The 26,899-nt window shown below is 42.8% G+C and overlaps 1 protein-coding gene across 3 annotated transcripts; it reads right to left on the bottom strand.

Moving 5' to 3' along the window:
* Positions 1 to 965: 965 nt before the first annotated feature.
* Positions 966 to 26,858, bottom strand: mtmr3 (myotubularin related protein 3). Of its 3 annotated transcripts, XM_085367080.1 has the most exons (22): positions 26,689 to 26,858; positions 24,644 to 24,718; positions 23,010 to 23,066; positions 20,575 to 20,664; positions 19,998 to 20,114; positions 18,454 to 18,474; positions 16,976 to 17,058; positions 16,512 to 16,678; positions 16,330 to 16,426; positions 15,932 to 16,045; positions 15,050 to 15,240; positions 14,280 to 14,411; positions 14,039 to 14,150; positions 13,238 to 13,433; positions 12,971 to 13,156; positions 12,532 to 12,702; positions 10,956 to 11,101; positions 8,982 to 10,491; positions 8,736 to 8,846; positions 8,493 to 8,581; positions 6,988 to 7,014; positions 966 to 5,638 (listed from the first exon to the last, which is right to left on the bottom strand). In XM_085367080.1, exons 3-22 carry the CDS (start codon positions 23,010 to 23,012, stop codon positions 5,473 to 5,475), a joined length of 3,729 nt encoding a protein of 1,242 aa, XP_085223206.1. In that variant the 5' UTR covers positions 23,013 to 23,066; positions 24,644 to 24,718; positions 26,689 to 26,858; the 3' UTR covers positions 966 to 5,472. The 3 variants fall into 3 exon arrangements, with proteins under 3 accessions (XP_085223206.1, XP_085223207.1, XP_085223208.1); XM_085367081.1 differs by lacking the exon at positions 18,454 to 18,474; XM_085367082.1 differs by lacking the exons at positions 6,988 to 7,014; positions 18,454 to 18,474.
* Positions 26,859 to 26,899: the final 41 nt, after the last annotated feature.

Raw genomic sequence — 26,899 nt, 5'->3', positions numbered from 1 at the left:
TATTGCTGTCGGAGTTTTTATAGATAAAAGGGAAGAGTCGGCTGGTAAAGCCATGTCTATTTTTTTTAAAAAATGAGTTTCTAAAGATGTTGCAGGGAGATTAACGCTGTCGCTGGCTAGGATGTACAATATCAACCTTACATAAGAATCTGAAATATCACAGGGTTTTTTCTCCGTTAAGAGAATTAAACTGACATTGAATTACTTTCATAGCTCACTAACGGAAGGGAGATCTGAGGAGGCAAGACTTTGCACACAAGACTGGATTTGATCAGGAGTTTAAAAGCTCATTTTTGTTACGCGACCAGATCAACCGTGTGGTCTTCTTGCCTGAATAGCCTTTGATATATAACTGCATAAGAGTGCTTCGACCGTCGTTGTCCGGCCATACTTTGTAAAACAATTATTAAGCAGTGTTTCGCTCCAAGTGTTCCTCGTGTTGTTTTTAGCAAACCTAAGAAAGAAACACGCAGCTCTGCCTCTGATGCCGGACGCCGTGCTGTCAGGCTGGCTCAAAGCGCCTCAGCTTGCTCTTAGTCCGCTGCTGCCGATTATGGTACAGATGTCCCGTTTCTGTGCAGTGATATGAAGTCTAGTAACCGTCAGGGGTCGTCACTTGCTTGTATCGTTTCTTTAGAGGCAGCAAGACCACCCCCCACTCATCACATCAGTGAGCATGACTAACTTAGAGCAGCACTGTCGCTTTTTGATCGATTCTCTTGGTTGTTCTTTTCTGTCATGTACTCACTTGGATTTGCATTCTATAAGTAGAAATTGATGTTAGACAGTGTAACTTAAGATTTTCTTGATTTTTAGAGCTGTATACCAGTACACGCATTAAACATGATTCTAGTGTCCGTTTTCTTCTTTGTGCGCTCTCAGTTGCAGATTCTCCACCACAGCAAGTTGTGTCAGTGAAAGCAGGTATCACCTAGCAAGCAAACAGTCACAACAGATTCATCTTCTAGTTTATTTCTTTAATTCTACAACAATGTAATTCTCTTTAAAAGGAAATCCAAAACAGAACAAAATATTCAGACTGAACAAGGAGCACTTGTTGTTACAGGAATTTGCTATGTACAGCCATACACTCGACAGACATGAGAAGGTTCAAAGTGCTTAACAGAGGGGGTGAGAGAGGAAGAAGAAAAAGCACGAGTGATCCCTTTGTGAGAGACCCGTAATAAAAACTGCTTGGCACCAGGCTCCACCAAAGAGACACTCAGTCACACTAATGCTTGAAATGCTTGATGCATTTATACACTCACACCTCATGTGACTACTGGGCCATTGCAGTGATGCCTCTAAAAGCAAGTCAGCGTGAGTGGAAAAAACAAAACCCCAACATATGCATACTGGGGGTGGGGACACAGCAACGTTAACTGAAGCCCACATTACCAGCCCCTCCCACACACAGATCTGTCCATAACTCCAGCATGCTGTTGCAATACTGAAAAGCACACTTTCAGTCTCACTTTACTCAGATGCACCCTGTGGCAGTGTTTACTTAATGTCATGTGCAAATAAACAGCCTTTCCTCTCCCGTGAGACCATTCACATTCATGGATTGTTTAACAAGACGTCCCTGTGACTGTGGTGAAACTCGAAAAAAGGGAACTCACGCTGCTGGTCGTCAATGTGGGGAAGGCCAAAACGCTTTGGCTTCACAAGGGAGTGTGGAGTCTTAAAATAATAAATTGTCTATTTGGACACAATTGCTCCATTTTGTTGCCATCAGATGTAGTTTGTGGAATTGACTCATCTTTCGCGAGAGGGCCAAAATAATATATTTCAGTTCTCTTTGAAAGACTAAAGGTCAGGCTGTCGAATTAAACACACTTCCACAGGAGGTCGACATTAAAAAGCACACACTTTAAGCCGGTTGTTTTGACCACCTAAAACAGCAGCTCCACCACCAGATGGCAACAATCTCAACTCAGCATCATGCACAAATCCAACAGGAAGTGACAGGAATGGGCTCAGTCAAACAGTTTTAGGATAATTAAGTAGCATCAGGTTGTCAATCACAGTTAAATGTCTGCGTTTCCTCCCTTAGTCCAAAACTTGCTGTGTTTATATCTACAGCAGCCATCTGACACAGCGAGCTGGATCATGGGGAATAGAGATTGGCAGTCTGAACAAAGATTATCAACCTCGTCTACGCTTCTGTGCTGTACCTTTAAATGTTCCAGCTGAACAGTAATCAGGGGAGGGGTTTACAAAAAGATTTGCAACACAACAACAACCCATTCGCGCTGGAAATCTGAAAAGCAAGAGTCACTCAGCAACTAGAAGCTCAGTATGTGAATGTATGTGTGTCTACATGAACAAGTGTGGATGCAAGTAGAGGTAGTGTTTGTAGATGGGTGTGAATGGTATAAATGTATGAGAGCTTTAAAGGGGGCAGGGCTTCATTTTGGGTTCAGGCTGCTTGTTTTGGACCACTGTTCACTCAGTGCATAGACATCTCGTTGGCTACCTTTGACTGCTCACCCCCTCATAATGCTGAAATCTTTACATCCACACATGCTGTGATTGGCCAACACAAAATATTCTGACGGGATGCTGTAGCCAAAGTTCAGAACCACCGCTCAGTCTGCGTTTCTGATTATCCTGTGGCAAAAACTGAGTTAACTGGAGTTTTAACAGCAAGTCAACAATACAAATATCAATAAATAAAATCCAAGTAGGGGGAGGAGAGAGAACCATTACAGCATCAAATCAGGTCACCCTGCTTCTCCATTTATTCATAAAAACAAAACAAACTGCCTTAAACAGATTGCAAAATATAGGTATTTTATGCAATTTCAAAAAGAAAAGAAAAAACTTTGGTGACTAATTAAGTGCCACTATTCAAAGATTCTATACATTTTCTTAAATGCTATGTAGGTATCTGAATATATTATTCCTCTCATTTACTGTACAAAAGTTGTGTCTGTGTGTGCACAAGTAGTTTGTGAATGGGTGTGAGGATGAGCAGGCGTCTCAGCGATGCTTTGACAGATTTCATGTGGCGTTACAGACCTGGGAAATGCAGAAAGCCCTTTCTACTGCTGCTGTGCTCCTCCGATTTAGACAAAGTGGAATTTGTTTCGTAGTGGCTGACAGCCACCTGAAGAAAAAAAAATATATATATACACATAGATAAAAAGATGTCTTGTTGTGAGCTTTACACCCGTCTGATTAGTACCAGAGGACTGAGGGGAGAAGAAAAACAAAACAAAACAGGTTGTTCCATCCCAGTGCCTGCTGGGTAAAACAAAACTGGATCTTTTGGCAGCAGTTGGCCGCACCGTCGTGTGCTTCAGTTTGTCCACGACAGACAAACTGAAAAAACGTCGGTATTGATGCAGGTCTATCGGCCAAACCTGTGTGATGTTAATGCTTTGAAACAAAAAGCCAAAGCCTGAAATCAGCAGAGTCTCACAGTGAGTGCTCCCTGCACACGAGTAATAAACAGTCTGTTGGTATGGAGGAGCAGCGCAGCACGAGCTGTTAAAAGACCAAATAGCCACAAGCCTTTTCCTCTCACTAACTTGCTGCATGACTTGTCTACACGGGGGCTTCAAACACAAAATGATTCACCATCCTCACCGTGATCAGGATAAGGATGCCAAACTACTGAAAAAAAATTTAAAAAAGCAATTAGAAAGGGAAAAAAAGAAAAGAAAAAAGTGCATTTAAATATGTGAACAGCACAGAATTTTACAAATTCACAAACTCCAGGAGTCCAGCCTCCTTTCTGTACTCTGGACTGAATCTCAACCATAACTAAATGTGATGTTCACAAAGCATCAAGGGCTTTTTGATTTGTACATCACTTGTTTGCCACCACATTTGTGCGTCTCTTCTGAAAAGCTGCTTAAAAGCTCACCCAAACAAAGCAAGCACAGTTGAGACTCGGCCCACAGAAAGTTAAAGGCTCAATTCACCCAGTTATCCAGAGTAATGACACTGCAAACAAAGGCTGCGGCCAGTTTCTTTAAGAGATACACTTCACTGTTTTACACACTTTTCAGACAAGCTCTCCTTTAGACTGAACATGTGACTGAGTGTATGCAAGCATCCTCACAGCACTCTTACAAAGTCAAAATGGCAAAACTTGCCTCACTCTCAACAAGTCTGAATATGTGGAGCCTAAACAAGCTTCTTAGGCACTCTGGTTTAATTTGGAATATGATGCACTTCAGCATTCCCAGTCCAGGAGAGGGAGGAATGGGGTTTTCAAATGTACTGAGCTCTTGCACACAATGGTAGAGAGGAACAAATATTCCCAAGTGTGCCATTACTAGTTGATGGTGACAATACAAATGCATGTATGGTAAATATCACCTGCTTACAGAGGTTCTTGAGCAGTGGGGAACATCAATATTTAAGTGACCCATCTTTAAATAGGATACTATCACTTCAGTCACTTTAGCTGATGATCAACCAATGTCTGAAAAGCATGAAGTCAGTTTTTCCACAGAGGACTTCATGCAGTTTATTACTAACTGATCAGTCTGCGGTCATGTTATCAAGTCAGTACCATCAGAAAGCAGCATTTTTAAACGAGATTCTGAGCTACATAGCCGGAAGTATTAGTAATTTTAAAACCTAGTTTCCTGCACTTTTAGGACAATTCTAAAGTGTAACAGGTTCAATGGGTATGTGCCTCTCAGTCAGATCAGTCTTATTTTAATGTGGAAATCATACCTGCAAGTGTAGCATTGCAAAGTTGGTCGTTTGATTGGGGGATGAATCTCACACTGGATCAGGCTTCTCAAATTTGCTTGTTACATGTATTCAGATATAAAAGTGTTTAGGTTTCATTTTGGACTGTTTGAATATGTAACCAAGTTTTCTGGTAAAAACAGCCCAACCTTACAGCATTAACAAGTTACACAAAAATATGCTGAACTGATAACATGACCTGCAGACTAATTGGCAGCAGAAATCTCAGATAAGGTCAAATCATAATAAATTTTGCTGGATTGTTGGTACCATAGGAAGTGAGGGAATATGACTACCATCTCCTCTGGTGATCTGGATGAATTGTTCCTTTAATCTTTCACTGAGACATTGGCTTGCTGAGGGACAGTCTCGTGATTGCCAGGATGTCAGAACACCCTGCAGAGATGAGTCCATGCTCCAGGCTAGGAGATGAGAAACCTTTATGATTTTTTTTCAGGATCTTCAGGAGAATCTTTCACAGACCAAAGTCCTCCAGGAGACTTCAGCAAATACAGTGAGACAATGTCCTCTGCCTGCCTGGTCCAAGGCACCAGGATGTCCAGTTTCATTCCTTTGTGCGCAGTCCCATCTCACCAACATGCCACTCAGCTTCTCTTTCACACATACACTCACACTCAAAGTGCAGCAGCACTCACAAAGTTGGTGGGACATTCTTTAGCTCCTGTGCTCTTCAGCAGTGCTTCCGCATCAGCGACTTGCAGCTCAGCCCGACTCCCGTCTGTCCTGGTCCTCTGGACCTCAGTTGGAGCTGGCTGTAATGGGCTTCTCCAGCTCCAGGGTAGCTGAGCCATGCTGGAGATTGCTGTAGCAGGTCTTACAGACACGACTGGGCTCAAACAGCTGCTGGCTTGGCACTGGGATCCTCTGGTCGCAACAGCTGGCACAGAACACGTTACCGCAGTTCCTGCCAAGGAACACGGAGATGTTATTTGGGGGACTCTCACGTTCTTTACACCTCAAGTTACCATGCGTCCCTGTGGTAGATTCTTAGAAAATAACACCTCATTTAAAACAGTTTACTTAAACTGGACTGATGTGAGGAGTTGGGTTTTTTGTTTAAAAAAAAAAAAATAAATAATAATAATAATAATTTAAAAAAAAAAAAAAGCTTTCAGGGGAAGAAATAAATTAAGAAAAAATATCAAGTTGGCGTGTGGGCTAGCTTATCTGGATCAAGTTTATGTTAAACTACAAACATTCACTTATCTAGGAGGTCCACACAGGGAAATACTAAACACCGATTTTAAAAACAGGACTTAGGTGCTACTTATTTAAAAAAAAGAAAATAAAAATAACCCCACACCTGGTGAAGTGATGTTGATCTATGATTCAACCATGTGTGACGCATGATAAACTTTTATTTTAAACATGATTTGAGAGTTGTGGGCAGACTCCACCCATCCAGTTTACAGTGCAGCTCTGCTGTGATGTTCACTACATGCCGCTTAGCAGAGGTGCTCCAAACAGAACATGTTGATTATTCAACTCAAAACACTGCTGTGATCACTTGACAGACAGGTCACACTGAAGATTTCAAACACCCATGCTCTAATTCTGATGTAAGGCCATGCTCACACACACAGCGCTCCCTTTCAATTGCTTGTAACCACACAGAGCAGAAAGTGAATTAGATTGTTTTTCTTCCAACTCTTTACCCTTTTGCACCACCAAGTGGCTTGAGAGGTGTCTTACACCATGCTGTGCTGCTGGGAAGTGGGATGCAGGGTTGGTTAGGGGCAGCATGCTGCCAGGGTGTGTGCCGTGTAGGGGTGTAACGGTTCAGAGACAGAATCTGCAGTAACAAACGTCCATGGTTTCCAGATGTGCCACGGTGGATTTGGAGAATCGTTACAACCCTAATGTTGTGGGTGAGTCGGGGGCAGGGTGCCGATGTGATGCTATACTAGGATGGTCGAGGCTGAGGGATCAATTTAGTAAAGATTTACAAATTTTCCAATGAAACGGGCAGCCTCTGATCGAGTGACAGCACCATGCTCACTGTCACAGCCAATTCAAAACTGCTGTATGAAAACACACTGCTACTGCTGGAGGACACACACAAATCAACCCATCTCAGAAATGAAGAGGTTTCCCTGAGAACTTGCTGATTGCCAAAACAGAATGAGGGGATTCAAATGCAGCAGGTGAGTAAGGGAAAGGGTGAGGTGGGATTGGGTTAGGATGAGGAGGAAACTGAAGGATGCTGGGTTGAAAAGGCTGGAGGGTGGGTGGGACAGGGGAGCCGGATCTCACCAGACCTCCTGAACAGGCTCCCTGCCACTGTAGAGGAGGAGAGGGGCAGAAAATGGATAAGTACTGCTGAACCGCAGAGAAAAACATAACACTTAAAAAAAAAAAAAAAAAAGTCCTGATGGAGATGTGTTGTGTTTAAGTTGCATTCACAGGATTCACACAAATTACATTTACAACTAAACATCCTAAGATTCAACCTCAAAGTTCTCCTGAGTGACTTATGTGATCCACTGACAAAAAGGGAAATACAGAGCAGTCAGCAGTATAAAAGGAAGTGATGACACCAGGAGGAAGTGTCCACGAGCTAATTCACCACATGATTATCAACCTGACCACCCAGTTTTGTGTGGACACATCGGTGCAAAACAAAGGGCGTCTACAATAAATTAAACAACCAATCAACAGTTTACTTGGCTCCCTGGCTCTTGTTTATAGATTGACATAGTACAGACAACCAGAGAGTGGCGCCTCATTTCATTGGCAAATGAAATGCAAATTAGGTCCTCAAATTTTAAAAATAACTTTCCTCTCCTGAATGAAAGACATGATACTGGGACCAAAAGCCTTAAATCGTGCAACTATCCTGACTGTTCATCCACAGCAGGTGTAGAGAGCGTGCAGGACACTTTCTTTGGAAGGCTACTTCCACACAGTACAACAGACTTCTTACATTTGCACAAAGGGCATGCTTAAAGACTTTCTAAAGATTTCATACATTAGAGAGTAACACTTGGATCAAAAAGGCAAATCTGGGTCACTTAATTGGCTGCATTTAGAATAGTTGGGAATCATGTCAACAGGGGCACATGGTATTCCTTTGAAAGACCCACACTACAGTATTCAAGTACGCCATCTGTTATTCTGATTCATTACCTTATTTAGAGGGTTTAATGATGGTGCCCATTTAAGTGGTACCTGTTGCATTTTATGTGGATGCTGGAAATAAGACTGGCTGCCCCAGCGGCAGGGAACCAGGAAACATCCAAATAAACAAGGCAGGAAGTGTATAAGACAGATTTCTCCTATACAAGTCTTTAATTCACAAAACAAAACCCTTTGCTTTATTAATAGTAGACATAGCTGATTAATAGCTGCCAACATTATACCAGTTCCGAGTACTGCTTAGTGCGTCCTTGAAATATTTTGAGCAGTCACAGATTACATCATGTTTATCATCCATACATGTCTGTGCAGGGACACAGACATGTATATTTTGAGAAAAATGCATGAAGTGAGAAACTCTTATTTTGGCTTTCAACGCAAACAGATTAAGCTTTGGTCCATAGAGAGGAAGTAAACCTCGTCACAAACGGGTTGACAAAGATTCTCAAGTTCATCTTCAGGTACCAAGCATGAACAGCCTCAGCTGAACCTACATACAAGAAGCTCATCTGACCCGAAGAGGAGTGAGCTAAACAGCAGAGGCCTCAACAGGAGAGAAAGAATTGATTTGTGATAACTGAGAGTGAAGGCCTGAGATTCTGCAAAAACAAAGCTGTTCTCACCTGCAGTGATGTTTCCTGGTAGCAAGCCAGAACCTGCTTTCACAGCCATAACACTGGGCTGCCAAATGATCAGGGTACCAGCGGGTGACCTGCAATGTTTGGGGAAAGTATCAGTTCAGTTTCCATATACCGAGCAGCTCATCCAGGTTCTTCTGCATTGCATAAATGCTGCTAAAAGACCGCTTTGTGAGCCTTGTGCCATCCCTCCCTGACGAGGGTCTTTATATGGCTGCAGCTGCTCACCTCAGTGTCCTGCTTGTCCACCTGCTCCCAGCTGGCCTCAGAGAAGAGCTCTGTGCTGCAGCGCGACAAACAGTTTGGGTCCAAGTTGTACTCAGAGTCCGTCATTGAGGTCTGAATGGAGGGAGACAGATGATCACAGTAAGGTTCACTTTAACTGGCAATGGTAAGCAGGGCAGTCTGAAGTGGATCGCTTCCATTTACAAGTTGTAAACAGATCAGAGGGTCAGTTAACTTTCAGTGGCTTACCACTTCATCTCCAATGTCTCCGTTGATCCGGTGGGAGATAATGTGCTGTTGACTCTCCAGGCGGCTCCAGAGCTCCTGGACTTGCTTCTTCAGAGTCTCCACCTCCATCTGGTGCCCCGCTTCAATCTGCCTCAGTCTTTGCTGGATAGCATCATTGTGCAGCGTCAGCCCATCGTCATCCAGATGGCTGCGAGTTGGCTGCTCAGGGCTCATGGTGACCCGGCCTAGCAAGGCATGACACCAGCGGTGCTGAGAGCAGCTGCCTCGTGGGTGGAGGATCAGAGAGTTGCAGCTTGCTACGGATACCTGACGGCTCAAAGGGGCCCTCTCCACATTCCCTTTGGCCCAGTAAGGTGCTCCACTTGGCTCCCCTTCGGAGTTGTCCCCATTACAAAGTCCATCCCTGCTAAGGTCAGCACGAACTGACTGAAAGGCACTGACAGAGGGCCGCTTGCTGCCCTCGCTTAAAGTTCTGATCAAGCCATGCTCACTAGTCTCCAGCCCCTTCTCTTTCTTGGAAGAGGGAACTGGGCTCCTGCCATCACTCATGAGGTGATGGTTTAAACCAACAGGTGGCTGCACAGGGAGCTCCACCCTGCCACAGACCTCTTCAGTTAAAGTCTCTGTGGAGCTTTCCATCAAGGAGGTCCTTTTATCTACCAACTCCACTGACTCAGGGACACTGTGGTCAGATTCAGAGTCAGGGCAGCTTCTCTCATCTAAGCCTTGTTTTTCAGGTGACCTATACATTAAGTCACTATTTATAGTTCTATGAGCTGCAGGCTCTTCTGGCTCACCTGTGCTACACTCCTTCGGTACATGCGCAAGTTCTTCTTGTACAGAAGATTCCTCTACATTCTCCGTCACCAAGTCCTCAGTTCTCTGAGATGCATTGGCTTCCTGTTGATCCTGTTCCTCTTCCTTCTGTGTGGGCACAGAAAAAGAGTCACCGTTCTCCTGAGCCTTCATCTCACCATTTTCTGGGAGCTGACCATTAGCGAACATGTCTCTCTTCATGACAGTCTCACTGACATCCACCATCTGATGCTGCTCTACATGTCCATCCACCTCCTGGTCTACAGCATTAAAAACCTGAGTAGTATCAGCATGGTCCTCTCTTGGCACGTCGCATCCTGCCTCCTCCTTTGTGGCTTCCTGAAGGATGTTCACCATTTGTCCCTCAGCCACACCCACTGCCACAGAGAGCTCTGCCTCCTCCGCTGTATCTTCTGCTGGGTTCACAGAAGACTCTTCTCTACGTTCAGTATTTGAGCCCTGGGATTGCTGCTTGCTGTGATCCATCTCAGAGCCCAGTCTGTCATGATATGGCTGCACCTCATCCTGGTTCTCCCCTCCTTCAGGCCCCACTGCCACATTGAGCTCCAGAGATCGCCGGTGGTCCTGCCACTTCTCATTCAGGCTTGGGTCACTGGAGCGACGGTTGGGAGCCAGTGAGCTTCCCAGCTCACACGCACTAGGCAAGTTGTCAAAGGAGCGCGTCTTTGTTCGCCTTAACAGGAAAGGAGAAAAATAATTACAAACAAGCGGCATTTCATTACATAACAATAGCCTAGTATGCTTGACAGCCTATAATTTAATGAGAAACTGCAAACAAGTATAAAATGTTTGCCTAACAAATCACTCACATGTCTGTCTCATCAAAACAGACATTTCAGCAAAGACCATCTCTTTAATTCACAAACTATGTAAATGAACGGGCATTCACAGCACTTCTAGTCCTATCGACCACCTGAAGCGCTTTAATGATAGCCTTAAAGACTACTTCCTGTTGCACTTCCAAGATGTTTTGACTGTCGTGACACAAGAGCATAGACTGCATCTAAGCAGAGCATGTGACCAGCAGAGTGGAAAAGCCGGCCCCCCTCTGGCTGTGGGAAGTCTGTGGCTTGCGTTTTATCTTACACGATAGGGAGAAGAGTGGGAAGGGGTCGGGTGCCAACGCGCCAGGCTCACCTGCCCAGGGGTGCATCTTCCGGGTTGGCACCGGGCACTGGGTAGGGAGCGCAGGAATCATCGGAAGGAGTGGTAGGGGAGGAGCTGGGCAGATAGACGGCCGTCCACAGCATCAAATTCCGTACATGACAAACTGGATGGAGAACCTGAAACAAGAGCTGCAAACTTAACTCAAGATATAATCAGACATGACGATGACAAAGGTTATCTGAATGCAAATCTTTAGAAAGGAGTGGAATAGAATAAATGAATGAACGAACAAGAAGTGCCTAAATCTGGGATGATTAAAGTTTTATAAGATTTGTCAAGAACATCTAAACTAAACTTGTTCCAAGAATGTTGTTTCTTTTCATACCAAGAGGACAATATTTATGTCTGCCCGTCTCCACCCACACAAAACAAATGCAAAAGTAGTAACCACAAAAATGCAATTCTCAGAAGGGTGTCAAAAGCACTGGTATTTCACAGTATTTTAGATTTATTGCCAATTGTTATGTACAAAAATTTACAGCACTCTTGGGTTCCTTAAAAAAAAAAAAAAGAAAAGAAGAAAAAGCAGCATGTGAAGACATGCTGTATGCAATGGCAAGAAGCACAGAGCTTGATTCTGAGATAGTTAGATTTGACAGTTTCAAGCAGGACGATCTCTTTAAAAGCTTCCTTTTATATTGTATCCTGTTCACTTCTAGTCAGTTTTGTTGAAAGCAGAAAACCTTTGAATGAGCTTTAGGAAATCTTTCATTTAACTGCAGGAATCGATCTGACGGACTTTCCACTCATGAACAATCCAGACACCTAAGTTTCAAAGTTCACTATATCTCTACAGTAATTCCACACGTCTTTGTTCTGTAGTGTACGCAACAACAAGAAAAGCTGAGGTATGTCTGAGACAGAGCATCATTGGAGCACTGCTAGCTGCACTCCATATGACAGGAAGGACAAAAAGTGGATCAAAATTACTGATGCAGTTAGATCAGTAATAAGGGTTTTAAGGAACTGCTTTACTAAAATATAACTGAAATGCAGTTATGTTATTCACTTTATTTATACTTTTCTCATATCAGAGCACGCAATCAGGCCGCTACATAATGCCGTCAGACACTAGTTTCTATTCCTTGTCCTCACTCTTAGTAAGTGTAAGTAGGTGCACCAACACCACGTGTTGAGTAGAGCTGATAGGTTAATGACAGCATAATGAGTGTGAGACAGTCAGCGAAGCTCACAGTAGAAGTATTGCTGTCTGAGCTTTTCACTTTGGTCAAGTAAGTCTATGCAACTTTTACATTTATGTAAACATGGCAAGAGAAAAGCTGTCGGCTTCACTGTGTAATACCTCTGAACTAGTGAACTGCTGCTGACGCAGTGTAGTAACTAACAACTGAATATAGTGACATTCTGTCACTGACATCCCCATCCAGCTTTCTGAGCTGGGAGCCGATCAATTCTGTCCAATAGCTAGGTACAGCCCCAGTTGTCTTTAAGTTTAAACATTAAATGTTTAAGTCAGAAAAGACAAAAGACACTAGTATCTTTGCTTCCTTTTAGCAGGACTGAATGGTTAAAAGTGTTGACGTACAATTTCGGAGTGTGAGGAGTAGAGCATGTTCCTCAGAGAGCGGTTGGCTGGCCTCAGGAGTGACCAGACCGAGCAGGTCCTCTCCTGAACGTGACGATCCTCCCTGTCCTTGCCGCTGTTACACAGGAAAGTACCGAAGAGGCAGGAGTAGGTGTGTTGCACCAGTTTCACCTGCACAAATGTGACACAAACACTTGTATACAAATTATCAAGTATAACAAAAGCATGGATAAAAAGTTCCTCATATTACATTTTAGCGCACCATGAAGGTAAATGCATATCAATCTCTCACATCTGGAACCTCAATGTAACTACACTTTAATCAGACACCATTATGTCTGTAGATAAATTGCTCATTTTTGATTTTGGATTCTGTTGTTTTTAAAAAAAAAAAACAAAAAACAAAAAACAAAACACACACAACATTGAATGTACACACCAGGAAGGCTTCATTGAACTCAAATGAGCATGGAAACTGCCTCTGCAGTTGGTGAACACAGTCCAGCCACTGCAAGAAAACAGGGCAGCGCTCATTCAGGTCCTCTGAATTTTCTCCATGGCCACATCGGTCAGCAAACTTGTGGCCGAAGTCCAGCCATTCTGTCTCCACCAAAACCTGGAAGCCCTGCATGAGATAATCCGATAAATGCTTTTATCATTTTCACATTTTATTTGCATACAACAACATTGTCATCTCCATCCATACCTCAATAGTGCGGTAGTAAGGGTCCAGCAGTAGCTTGGACAAAGCAACAATCTGTGGTGTGCGGTCCCAGCCATCAGAGCAGTGCACAAGAACAGGCCTGTGGTCTCTGTTCACAGCGTTGACCACCAGCAGAGCTGCCTTCAGTAGCAGGGACAGGTGTTGCAACCACTTTGTGCCCTCAAGTGCAGAAAGCCAGCTGCAAACAGACAGCAAAAGCCTATAGTGCCCAGTTTAAAGCTGAAGTGCTGAAATGAATATAATCTTAACAAAAAAAAAAAAAAAAAAAAAAAAAAAAAGTCCAACAACACCATGTTATGAGACTAGTAGGACACATACATACACCCTGACCCACATAAATTATGATTCTTTCACATTACATAGTTTATAAATCTAACCGCAACTGTGTTTTCTAGATCAATAGAGATACACACGAATTACCATCTCATGGTTCACACACACACTTATCTCCATCTTGATCTGCAAACCATAAGGGGGGAGGAAAAAAAAAACAAAAAAAAAAAACACACTCCACACAAACACTTAAAGCTGACAATTCAGCTACACATCACTGCAGTGTTGAATATGGCAGTGCAAAGGGAAAGAGGGTTTGGGCCAAGTTCTCAGTATCAGGCGCAGCTGTAAGGCCCAAGTCAAAACGGCTATGATTGCTAGTTACATCCAGCTACTACTAAAGGTTGTTGGGGGTTTTGAGTTTTAATAGTTTAGCGTTAGCGTTGTGTCATAAAATCTTGACTTGGGAAATCTGGGTGTACTGCTGGAGGCATATTTACAAACACATACTTGGCTGGGTCAGGCATCTGAGTGCAGAGGAATCGTAGAGACTGGAAACTCTTGCGAATGGAGTGGATGTTAGCCATTCCCATGAAAACCACCTCGCAGTTGGGATAGTATTCTGAAATAAGATGAAAGTAACACTTACTATAAGCAAAAATTGATGTCTTTAAGCCAAACTGAGCTGCTAAATCAAAGACACACTGACCCAATTCTGTATGCGACTTGGGACCAAACAGACGGGACTTACCTGGGCATTCACAGCCTCCACCTTTGGCCCTGTTAGCTACAGCAGCTGCATAGGACCTGGCATCTAAGATCAGTAACTTCTGAGGTTGGCTGGCCAGTGTCTCCACCTCTGAGCTGTTGGTCATGGAGGATTCTGACAGGCACACACACAAAAACAAAAGAGTTACAGCTCAGGTTGTATAAAGCACCTTCTGGGGGCATAAGTGAGATTCTTTCAGGCACATCAAACATGTCTTTAACAGAAGTTTACTGTAGTTTGCAGCTTCAGACAAGCACCAACAAATCAGACAAGTCAACAGTGTCTGCTGCAAATTCATAAAGACGGCAACACTTCAAGAAAATGTGCAGTGGTAGGTGTATGTTCAGCTGGAAGCATGCATTTGTCTGTGGGCGTACACGGCATGTCAGTGAGGCTGACTGAAGGCCATTTTACACAGATCTCACTGCACCACTAAGGCCCCTCCTTGTGATAGCTTTGCTTGTTTACACTGAACTAAAGAGAGCCAGCATAACGCTGTAGCAGTGAGGAGTGTTATGAATGAATGCTGGGCTAACATGATGTAACAGTAGTTTCTAGTATGATGCAACACAGGGACCCAAATTTCAAACATATGGGTTCTGCTTTCAAAACAATAGCAAGCAGGTTAACAGACTTTGAGAAAGAAGGGGAAACATTTCAGCTCTGACAACCTCTGCTGCCAAATAAAGCAGAATATTAACATATCCTACTCTGAGTGGGCAGTATAAAAGTGTCTGAGTGAGAGCTCTTACCAAAATCAGTGTCAGGCAGGTCTGAGCTATTGGTGTAGCTACCGTTGGGAACATGTTTTTGGGAGCTGCTGTCCACGGCACAGGCCTTAGCAATAGACTGAACCAGGTGCTCATCATCAGCGTTCCTCCAGCCCCACCAGCTGACCTCTGGCTGGCCACAGCGGGCAATTACAGCCCCAGTAGTTGTATGCCTATGTGAAGGGCAAGTGAGAAGTTAGACTGGTAATGTCTGGCCAAGGTAGAGTTTATTTAATGGAAGTACTCAATTTAATGATAGTAATACCAGTACAAATCCTACAGAAGACGACGACAATTTATTCCCTTTCACAGCATTTTATACTACTTTTAACTTTTCTTAGATTTCCAAAGACTTAGAACGCACAAGTATATTAAAAATAGAACTTCATTACCACAACTCAGTATGTCACATGTATGAGGTAGACCTTTTAGTTTTTCTTAGGCACAAAGCTTCAGAAATGCCAGTTTATGCAATTTAATATACTAAAATAGTAAAAAACTGAAATTTTATGTTCTGTGATGCACAAAACAGGCATACGAAGTCTTCACTTCTGATTGGCTCAAGCATGAAGTTGCCCAAACAGTGCCAAGCATTATTAAACAAAAAGAGCCAAAAAATGCTTGAAGCACTTCCAAAATTGGTGACGTCAGTGCTTTTGGTCGGGTAGCACACTCTAAACACAAAAAAAAATAAAAATAAAACTAAAAAAAAATCAGAAGCTAGGAGGGTTTGTGGCACTGATATAGAACAGTCAAGATTTTATCCAACAATTGCTTCGTTTCCGCTGCATAAGGAAGCTTTTTACCTCTCTAATGATAAACAGGCCAAGTGTCTGCTTTTAATAGCTGCTTTAAAACACAAACCTGTAAACTACAGCAGGAAACCTCTTCCAGGAGCGGAAGGCTGCCACATTTTCTAGCTCTTTGTCAGTAATCCAGGCTGGCACTAGGAGTTGCTGAGGATAGCTGGGGCAAAGCCTGGCAGTGCAGAAGGGCACAAAGAGCAAAGTTAAACAAGGAGAGGGAACACCAAAGGATTGTGATGGCTCAACAAAAGTCTCTGTCTGCAGACACCTAATCCTGGGCCAGCCCCTTATCTGTCCAGGGTTCAGCACTCATGGAGTACAATAACACAACCACCCACTGTTTAACACATACTGACTTGTGCTGTTTGCCAATGAAAGCAAAGGATGGAATCCATCTTCTAGCTGCAATTCTGAAATCAACACGGAAGCAGTATCCTGAAAGAAAGCCGCATCTACCTGAACTTGCTGTTGATATCAGATATCCTCCAAGCATTTTGAGTGTCAAAGCCCATCCTCTCCACCTCATTCTTGAACCATGAGGTCACATGTTCACCTACAGTGACAGCAGAGATGTCCGATAAGCAAAATACAGGTTTGGGTAAGTTTCTGTAAAGACAAGCGAGCAATTAAAAGGGTACCTGGTCTGCACAGCTCGCCATGCTGCTCTTTCTCTCCTGCGTACACCTCCATGCACCAGGCGTGGAAGGCAAAGGCAAAGAGGTCTTCCAAGCGAGACGGAGGCCTCACTGCTGTGTTCAGACGTTTCAACCATTCCTGGCACTGCTCAAAGGTGGAGATCTGACATCTGGGGATAAAATTTAAAATGTGATCTTTCAAAAAGAACCAAATGCAGGAGTCTAGTACTCAAAAACAAAAATAAATATTAATCTTTACTAATAGTACAAATTTTATCTTAAATGTTATCCTCAGTTTTCAAGAGAACATTTCAAACCCGTTTACTGTCATTTTGTCATACAAAGCAGGCTCACACTAATCACCTAATGTCTTTTTTTGATACTGCAGTGATTACTACAAACATACGGAAGTGATATGACTCAAAGTTTCTCATCTAGACAAAGACAGGAAGCTTCAATGGTCATACCTGATGACTTTACAATCCTTACAGGTGACATGAAGCTGGAACATCTCTCTACACTCCACACACTCAATGAGCTGAAGAGGAACCTGAAGAGGGGGGAAAACAAGGAACCGTCACATCACTTATACACTGCAACACTAGTGTATAGCCTTAAAAAAAAAAATCTCAAACCCATGCAGTCAGTACAGGTAGTGTGGCAGACTCGAGCAATCCTTTAAGCAAATTAGTGGTGGCTGGATAGTGGCTTCATGCCAACAACACAATGTGCTGATGTGCAAGAGCAGTTTAAAGTATAAATAAAAACTAAACCATCAGACACAGTGCTAAAAATTCAACGTTAAAAGGTTATTTGTTGAAGTACATTTTAATCACATCATCATAAAATCACATCCCATTCTGCTCTGCAAATATAGACTGCTGTCAGAAAATTCAGACTCTTTCAAATCTTATTTCAGTTTTACTCAAATCCTTCAAAACCTACACAGCACACCTAGGAACAACTGAGGCCATTGTTTAAGAGTGCTGAAGAGTCAGAATAAATCAGTGTTTATTAAAATTTTGATGGGAAAACTATTTATATAATCCCACCACCATAAATATATAAAAAATAAAAATTAAAAAAAAAAAACTTAGGATGAGTCCACACAAGATGTGGAAAACTTGAAAGAGTCTGAAAACTTTCCAAACAGACAGCACATAATCCTCTTAACTTTCCTTTTGGTTCCCCATTTGCAAGGAGAAAGAAAAAAAGCAATCATCCTAGATCTTACAGTTGTATCTGCATTTCCCTTTGGCACAAAGCCATTTTTCCCCTCTCCCTGGCACATAGCAAAGTACAGAACCGGCTTGTGCTTATGACTTAACAGCATACTTTAAATACTGCAGGGAAATACCTATGCTGCCTTTGACTAAGCTTTGTTAATTAGATAATATTTCAGTAGCTCTGTGGGATAAAAAGTTAATGTTCACAGAGTCTGGAGTCATGCATGATCATCAGCACGTCAAGCTCTCCAGACATATGCACAGTGGCAGAGTCACAGCCATATGGAGATTTTATTGTAGTATTTAGAGCAGGGGTGGGCAATTCCAGGCCTCGAGGGCCGGTGTCCTGCAGGTTTTAGATCTCACCTTGGGTCAACACACCTGAATCACATGATTAGTTCGTTTCCAGGCCTCTGGAGAACTGCAGGAGCTAATTTAGCCATTTAAATCAGCTGTGTTGGTTCAAGGACACATCTAAAACCTGCAGGGACACCGGCCCTCGAGGCCTGGAGTTGCCCACCCCTGATTTAGAGGTTGGCAACCTAAATGCTGTGAGGATAGATTTCCCCCCATATGCATTTTTTGTCATTTCTAGTTTAATCCAGCACCTTGTGCAAAACTAACAAGCAGTTTTCTAGTCTGAGGCCAGCTTGTTAACAGGCAGATACACACAAAACTGTACAGTTTAACCACACCATGCAGCTCTTCCGGGTACTTACTGACATCTCACAACAACAACTCTATGCAAAACAAAGAGAATACTAATGTAAGCGATGCATGTCGATTTGTGTGAGGCTGGCGTCACCGCACATTCCACACATTCATGCATCTTGCTGTCACAACTTAATTTCCACTTTCTAATCTGCAACCCTAGTCTAGCCACCATGAAAATTCCTGGGCTGCTTGTTAACAACCTCTCGCTCTCTTGCAGCACATCCCCACCCCTGATTTGTGAGCTCCGGCAGATTTGCCATGTGATGCAACACATCCAAATATGTGTGAGGAAAATGCTGGCTGTGTGACATGGGCACAGGGAGGCACTGTGTAAGGCATGAACCAGAGGGTTCCCGAGGTCAACAGGAAACACTGATGGATGCACAAACTGTAGTAAATACACCAAAATAAATAAATGTTCCAGTTATTTGGATAAGTTGTCTTTGAGACTAAAACTGGTGTATTCATACCGTCATTTACTGAATAACTACAGCTTGTATGACTTGGAAATAAGAAGAAAAAAAAAAGCCACACACACACACACATTCAACTTTTCAGAAAGATATTACTTGTTGATGAGATTCTTTGTGCGTTTGGTCTTTTAATGAGAGTTGAAATGACAAATGAAATAAAAACATTTCAACACTAAAACAATGAGCAAATAAACTTCTCTATAGATGATTAAACATTTTCATTGAGGCGGAAGTGAAACAACAAAAACTTCTGTAGCACATGATTGCACATTGCAAAACTGTCTTGTGGTTGTACGTCACTAGCCGATTAGCTTTATCAAATGATGGCAGATACTCAACTAAGATAAACAACGGAAACAAAAATTAAAAAAAAAGTAATAACTTTTTAAATACTACACAACATAGAAAACAGTTTAAACTAAAAGTCCAGGACCACTGGGCTTTAACAGGCTGGTAATACGAGGTAAAGGTGGCCAGCAGGCACCAAGACCCTGGTGAGTTTAGGTCTTTAAGGCAAGCAAGAGGCTAGCTGCAATATGATGAGAAACCATGAAAAGCCAATGAAATTCACAGACTAGTCATGACAGGGTGACTACCACTGATAGTGTAAAGGGTCCTGTGTAACTTTAGGCTCTAATAAATCATCTTTTTCTGAAAAAAGAAAAAGTAAAGATCCATACAAGGCCAGTGTGATGGTAAATGAAGACCATACTTTGTTAACAAAGCTTGTCTCTAACATAGTGAAAAAGGATGGAAAGAAAGGCCCTGGCTGTTATGCAGGAACCTGTGGGCCAACTGCATCCATGGCAACGGCAAGTTCCAGAGAGAAGCCAAAGCGAGCAGACGAGTGTAGAAAGAGAGGTGATGAAGAGTCACATGGCACTGCTGCCAGTGGAGAGCAGCTTTGAATGGCCTGGTCACCACAGTGCTCTGTCCATTCACAAAATACACACATACTGATACAGCCTCCAATGGAGACAATGTGGTTCATTTTGCAGCGATTTTGTGCCACGTGAAAGATTTTTTTTCTCTGAAGCTACAACACTGAAGCGCACTTGTCACTTAGAGATACTTACATTGACAACTGACTTTTTGAACTTTATGTGTAAGCGGTAGTTGGACATTGCAATAATGGCATCCTCTGCTCTCCCCACATATTCTGTGAACTCCCCGTGCAGCTCAGGAAAGGGCACCTGACAACAGCAGGAGAGAAAACATTTCAAATAAACGGCAGAGCTACACAGACACAAATATAGTGGGAAAAGTCATGAGTCATATGACAACTTGAAAGTTGTGTTAATATTTTGCCCATTTTAAAAAAAAAAAAAAAAAAAAAAAAAAAAAAAAAAAAAAAAGAGAGCCAGAATCCAGCTGACTCAAAAAGAAAAATAAGTAACCAGAAAGAGTCAGAGTGTCCAACTAGGCAACAATGAGTTTCTGAAGAGGTGGTAAAAGTTTATTGAAGTGTTCTGAAGAAACACTTCAATCCTCAACACAAACTCTTGAGCATAAAGGGTAAGCAGAAGCAAGCAAAAGTCCCACATGTCATCAAGGTTGTGTAACTGATTAGGAAAGATTTACACAACTGTCACCGAGTTTGTTTTCGCCCTCATACTGCACAAAACAAGCAGCTAGTTGCAGTGGTTTTCTTACCTGCATGTTTTCCTCCTCCAGGACGGGGGACTTCTTGGGGAAGATCTGATTGGCCTGGATACACTCCAAGCTCTGCTGCCCCTCCTCCTCCTACAGTGCAATAGTCTGTTAATGTTTCTAGTTAACTAGTACTAACAACTTTAACTATGACATTCCTCTTCACACACATTCCTTTTTTGTCTGACTACTTTCTAATCTGTTTGGAAGATGCATGCAGTATATTTTTGTAATGTAGTGGCTGTGGTCAAAACTAACTATTTTATGCTTATACAGCCACACAATGATCTTGTGCTGACAGTAACAGACTCTGTAGCATTCTTGTTTGGCCATTAACAGATTTTAGTCTGTCTTTGCTCAGTTTTCAATCCAAGTTTGTTTGAAAGAGATGATAGATATCACACAGTGGAAGAACTTCCTCCGAGATCTTGTCTGAACACGAGCAGAGCTAATATGAATAGTTGCCACAGCTAGAAGAGCACCATGCCTAGGCCAGACAGGGACAGGCACAACATAGCAGCATGCCAAAAATGGGAACAGAAGAAAAAAAAAGCCAGGTTCAAAAAAGGCAATGCATCAGATCCAGAGGTTATGTCATAGTGCAATGCAACAACTCATTTCGGCAGTGGAAACTGAAAGTGTTCCTGCATAGATGGCAAACTTGGAGGACCTTTGATACTGCTGACACTGACGTAAATATCTGCGTCCTGGTAAACCGTGCTGATTAAGGGTAAAAATCAATTGAGAGTTCCGATTATAGAGACAGTACTCAGGCCACACAACAGTTACAGTGGGGCAAAAAAGTATTTAGTCAGCCACCGATTGTGCAAGTTCCCCCACTTAAAATGATGACAGAGGTCAGTAATTTGCACCAGAGGTACACTTCGACTGTGAGAGACAGAATGTGGAAAAAAAAAAAAAAAAATCCATGAATCCACATGGTAGGATTTGTAAAGAATTTATTCGTAAATCAGGGTGGAAAATAAGTATTTGGTCAATAACAAAAATACAACTCAATACTTTGTAACATAACCTTTGTTGGCAATAACAGAGGTCAAACGTTTACTATAGGTCTTTACCAGGTTTGCACACACAGTAGCTGGTATTTTGGCCCATTCCTCCATGCAGATCTTCTCGAGAGCAGTGATGTTTTGGGGCTGTCGCCGAGCAACACGGACTTTCAACTCCCGCCACAGATTTTCTATGGGGTTGAGGTCTGGAGACTGGCTAGGCCACTCCAGGACTTTCAAATGCTTCTTACGGAGCCACTCCTTTGTTGCCCGGGCGGTGTGTTTTGGATCATTGTCATGTTGGAAGACCCAGCCTCGTTTCATCTTCAAAGTTCTCACTGATGGAAGGAGGTTTTGGCTCAAAATCTCACGATACATGGCCCCATTCATTCTGTCCTTAACACGGATCAGTCGTCCTGTCCCCTTGGCAGAAAAACAGCCCCATAGCATGATGTTTCCACCCCCATGCTTCACAGTAGGTATGGTGTTCTTGGGATGCAACTCAGTATTCTTCTTCCTCCAAACACGACGAGTTGAGTTTATACCAAAAAGTTCTACTTTGGTTTCATCTGACCACATGACATTCTCCCAATCCTCTGCTGTATCATCCATGTGCTCTCTGGCAAACTTCAGACGGGCCTGGACATGCACTGGCTTCAGCAGCGGAACACGTCTGGCACTGCGGGATTTGATTCCCTGCCGTTGTAGTGTGTTACTGATGGTGACCTTTGTTACTTTGGTCCCAGCTCTCTGCAGGTCATTCACCAGGTCCCCCCGTGTGGTTCTGGGATCTTTGCTCACCGTTCTCATGATCATTTTGACCCCACGGGATGAGATCTTGCGTGGAGCCCCAGATCGAGGGAGATTATCAGTGGTCTTGTATGTCTTCCATTTTCTGATGATTGCTCCCACAGTTGATTTTTTCACACCAAGCTGCTTGCCTATTGTAGATTCACTCTTCCCAGTCTGGTGCAGGTCTACAATACTTTTCCTGGTGTCCTTCGAAAGCTCTTTGGTCTTGGCCATGGCGGAGTTTGGAGTCTGACTGTTTGAGGCTGTGGACAGGTGTCTTTTATACAGATGATGAGTTCAAACAGGTGCCATTCATACAGGTAACGAGTGGGGGACAGAAAAGCTTCTTACAGAAGACGTTACAGGTCTGTGAGAGCCAGAGATTTTCCTTGTTTGAGGTGACCAAATACTTATTTTCCACCCTAATTTACGAATAAATTCTTTACAAATCCTACCATGTGAATTCATGGATTTTTTTTTCACATTCTGTCTCTCACAGTTGAAGTGTACCTCTGGTGCAAATTACTGACCTCTGTCATCATTTTAAGTGGGGGAACTTGCACAATCGGTGGTTGACTAAATACTTTTTTGCCCCACTGTATTATCAAAAGCATGCCTGGGATGATAATACATTACCATGGCCCCTGTCAAGGAGTGTGGGTCACCCAACAAGGAACTCCGGCCTGGATCTGTCTGTAGAAAAACAAAGAGACAAGTAATTTTTTTTCTTTTTTAAATTTAAAAAAAACAAAACAAAAAAAAAGTTTTATTAAAAGAAGGAAAAAAACCCCAAGACGCCTCCTACCCATGCTCATTTTTTGTTTTACACAGAGACAAAGCTTTAAAATTGTGTCCAATTTTATAGTCTACCAAGAGCTTTAATTCTGGCAGATTTATCTGCCTCCTCTCTGATGCTTTGCCCTTGCAGCATGCAACATGTCTAAACGGGGGATGGACTATCGAGGAATCTCTCATAGATATGCATTGTCACTTGCAAACTGAGTAGTACATATTACCAGTAACACAGGCAAGGTAACCCCCCCCCCCCTCCCCCTCAAATAAGAGTGAACAGAGTCATCTCTTTCAACACATCTAGGGCAGGGGTCCCCAAACCCAGTCCACGAGGGCCGGTGCCCCTGCAGGTTTTAGATCTCACCCTGGGTCAACACACCTGAATCACATGATTCGTTCATTACCAGGCCTCTGGAGAACTTCAGGACATGTTAAGAAGGTAATTTATCCATTTAAATCAGCTGTGATGGATCAAGGACACATCTAAAACCTGCAGGGACACCAGCCCTCGTGGACTGGGATTGGGGACCCCTGATCTAGAGTTTACTTCAGCCTGTCAGCATCACAGATGATTGTCAGAACTACTGGCACAAAACCAAATGAACTAGCAATTGGCTAATCAACTTTCTCAAAGCATTTCACTATGAATCCTGATCGTGGATCTCCACTGTAAAAAAATAGAACTTATGGAAAAACAAATTAGCAAATTGGTCTGACTAGTTGGCCAATATCCCTAGTAAGAATTTCATTGTCATTTAGGGACACTACTAAACTGTCATTTCGCCAGAAGTGAATGCATCCACAATTAGGTTCGCAAATTCAGTTCAACATGCATTTAATTATTTAAACCAGAAACCCTCACCTTTGCCCACACACAACCCTGGTTCTTGATGGTGTGGGTGTGCTAGAAATACACTGAAATCCACTTTTAAGGTTTCAAACCTTGTTCTCGAAGCTGGCCCAATCCTGTATGTAAATACATGTTTGTGCAGACACCAGGGTGGTTGAGGGGTTAAGACGCCAACCACAAACTACAATATCCCCAGTTTGACTCCAGACCAGATCTCTGCTGCATATCAGTCTCAACTCTGACCAACCTCATTTCCTCTCATTTCTCTGCTGACATGAACAGAATAGCAGCATTTTCTACATAAATTTTAAGTGTTTCTGTTGGCATTAGAAAGCATGTGAGCATATTTTTAAGTTTACACATATAAAAGAAAAAGTAGTAGTAGAAGCAGAAGAGAAAAAGGAAGGATCCAGGGAGCGGCTCATAATACGCTGAGGCTGTACATGAGCACCTGGATGCACAAATGCCTTTCCCATGCAATGTGTCCAGGCATTGGGAAGACTAAACGATCTATGATATGTTGGGCAGTCAGAAAAATGGCAGTATGGGGAAAATCCAATGGTTGGATTTACATGGTTAAAATTGAAGAAAATGAACAAAATGTGAAAACATAGATTTTTAGACTTACCACAAACAATCACTAATGGATGATAAGCAGACCTGATATCCTGTGTGGAAACTCTCACAAGTAAGACATGGAAATCTGTGGAAATGAAAGTGAATAATGAGAAAATGCTTCTCCGTACTGAGACACACAAGCTACAGAAGCTCTTTTGATTCACTGGCAAATATAGATGGCCCTGGTGGTCACAGTGGCTTGCATGTGAGCTCAGATACCACTTAAAACTGTACTGCAGACTGGAAAATAAGCCAGCTGGTTCTCCGAGCCTACAGTTTAGCTTGCATAAAGACATGGTTCAGGCACGTGAACTGATCGGCTAATGTTCACCTTCAAAAAAATAAAATAAAAAATTAACAATTATGTGCACAATACATATTTAAGAACATACAGTCACATTTTGAGGTTCTTAAAGGGTAGTGAAAGAAATCAGAAATGTTAGTGTTCAATGAATTGTGCTTTGTGGTTCAACTACCCAACAATGGTTGGTAATTTGCCCAAAGGGTTGGCCAAGCAGAGCCAAAGACATTGTAGGACTTGTCCAGTCGCTGAAAGTTTTCAAGTTCCTACCCAGATTGCCCTTGAAAGAGCAAAAGAAATGCAACTTATCAAAAACAGTAAAAGCAGCAGCAGCTTTGTTGGTCAGATCATGTAAACCATCAATAAAGAGCTTTTTCTTACATTCCGATATCGATATCCTCTAACATCACTTTTCAAAAGGCAACCCATTAGGATCTCTCAGCAAACAGGCCCACAAGTAGTTGTAAAGGTCAGCTACGCTTGCAAAGACTGAAACTTGATCTAAGAGGGTCAGTGGAGGGGCAGCTCAGGAGAGCAACACACCTTCTCAGGAACATTTAAGCAGCCTGGAGACAGAAAGAAGACAAAATATCCCGCTGTACTACCAAAAGTATCTCCGGTCATTGAGAGAGGTGTGAAGGAGGCAAACGAGGTCATTACTTCACTGAGAGTAGAGGCCAACTTTTACTGCTGCTGCTACCTGATAAAGCATATCTGCCCAACACACGGCTCTGTTTACTGCAGCCCGCTCGTGACCCGTGGCTACGGCTCAGTCTGGCTCTCAGTTCAGCAGTCACACAGAAAAGTCTAAGCCCCTTAGAGCCTTAACCTTACTCCTATCCCGTGACAGGCCAGTCATTTTCACAAGTGGTAACATTATCGACACTATAGCGTCGAAATGATAAGGAAAAAACAAGAAACGAGACAATGAACCAACACGTTTGACAGCGGAGCTTTGCGTTTACAGCCCGGTAGCCATACTGAACAGCGCTGCTAAACAGTGTATAAACGCAAAAGCCTTGGCTAACTTCGTATTTGGGGAAAGGGATTTCCCAGCTCAATTTTAACACTTTGTCGTTACCTTTTACTTCACTACGGTGAATAAAATGTAAACTAGACTTAATTAATCACCAGTTAATGTTATTTCAACTAGTTAGTATTCGATGTAAAGATACCGGTAGTTTTGGCCACTAAAAAATAAGCTACGGTCAACCCAAAAACAAATGCTTCTCGCAAGTGCTCTGCAACGTTACATTAACACGTTGCTAGTTGACGAAAAGCCGTTTGCAAGGGGGAAAAAAGAAAATGGCTAACGTTTCTTGTACTAACAGGTTGTTAAGTCAAGTAACTGCTCTTTCGTTTTTTCCTTTTTATTTTTGAATAGCGGTTAGCTAGTTTTTCCTGCAGCCATGTAATGTAAACTGTTGGCTAACCAGTGTTCATCAACAACCACTCGACAGCGTAAAATAATGCTAGCGAGCTAACGCTCAGTCGAAGAGCTATTTACATGCAAACAGTGGAAATTAACATTTGCTGGCAGACAGTGAACTGTTATGCAGCGGTCTCTTAACACTCGACGTTTGGCATTAAAAGCCGTGACAGAGAGCAGCGCGTAGATCTGCTAGCTAGCACTAGCTGGTTAGGCTGAAGCTGCTTTCTGCAACTGTTTTTGTTGTTATGAGATGGAGGGCGGACCCCAGAGCGGAGGCCTCTGTCAAAACACACCGAGCAACGACTACAACCGGCGGACTCACCAGTCAAACGAGTGCTGAGGTGTTAGACGACAAAGACTCATCCGGAACTTGTGCAATTACCAAACATTAAAACAACGTGTCCAACATGAATCATACCAGAGCCGAGGCCAGCTTCACTGCGTCCCTTTCCAACACCGAGCCGTCGTCGCCATCGCCGCGAACTCTCTCGTCTAAAGAGCCCTACGTGTGAGTGACGTCATCGCGTCAGAGC

The sequence above is a fragment of the Diplotaxodon limnothrissa genome, linkage group LG12, assembly GCF_057381915.1.
Source record: "Diplotaxodon limnothrissa isolate DT_005_m linkage group LG12, D_limnothrissa_male_GT1.1, whole genome shotgun sequence".
Lineage (NCBI taxonomy): Eukaryota > Metazoa > Chordata > Actinopteri > Cichliformes > Cichlidae > Diplotaxodon > Diplotaxodon limnothrissa.
The sequence above is the reverse complement of the archived record's forward strand: the minus strand, read 5'-3'. Positions and strand labels throughout refer to the sequence as shown.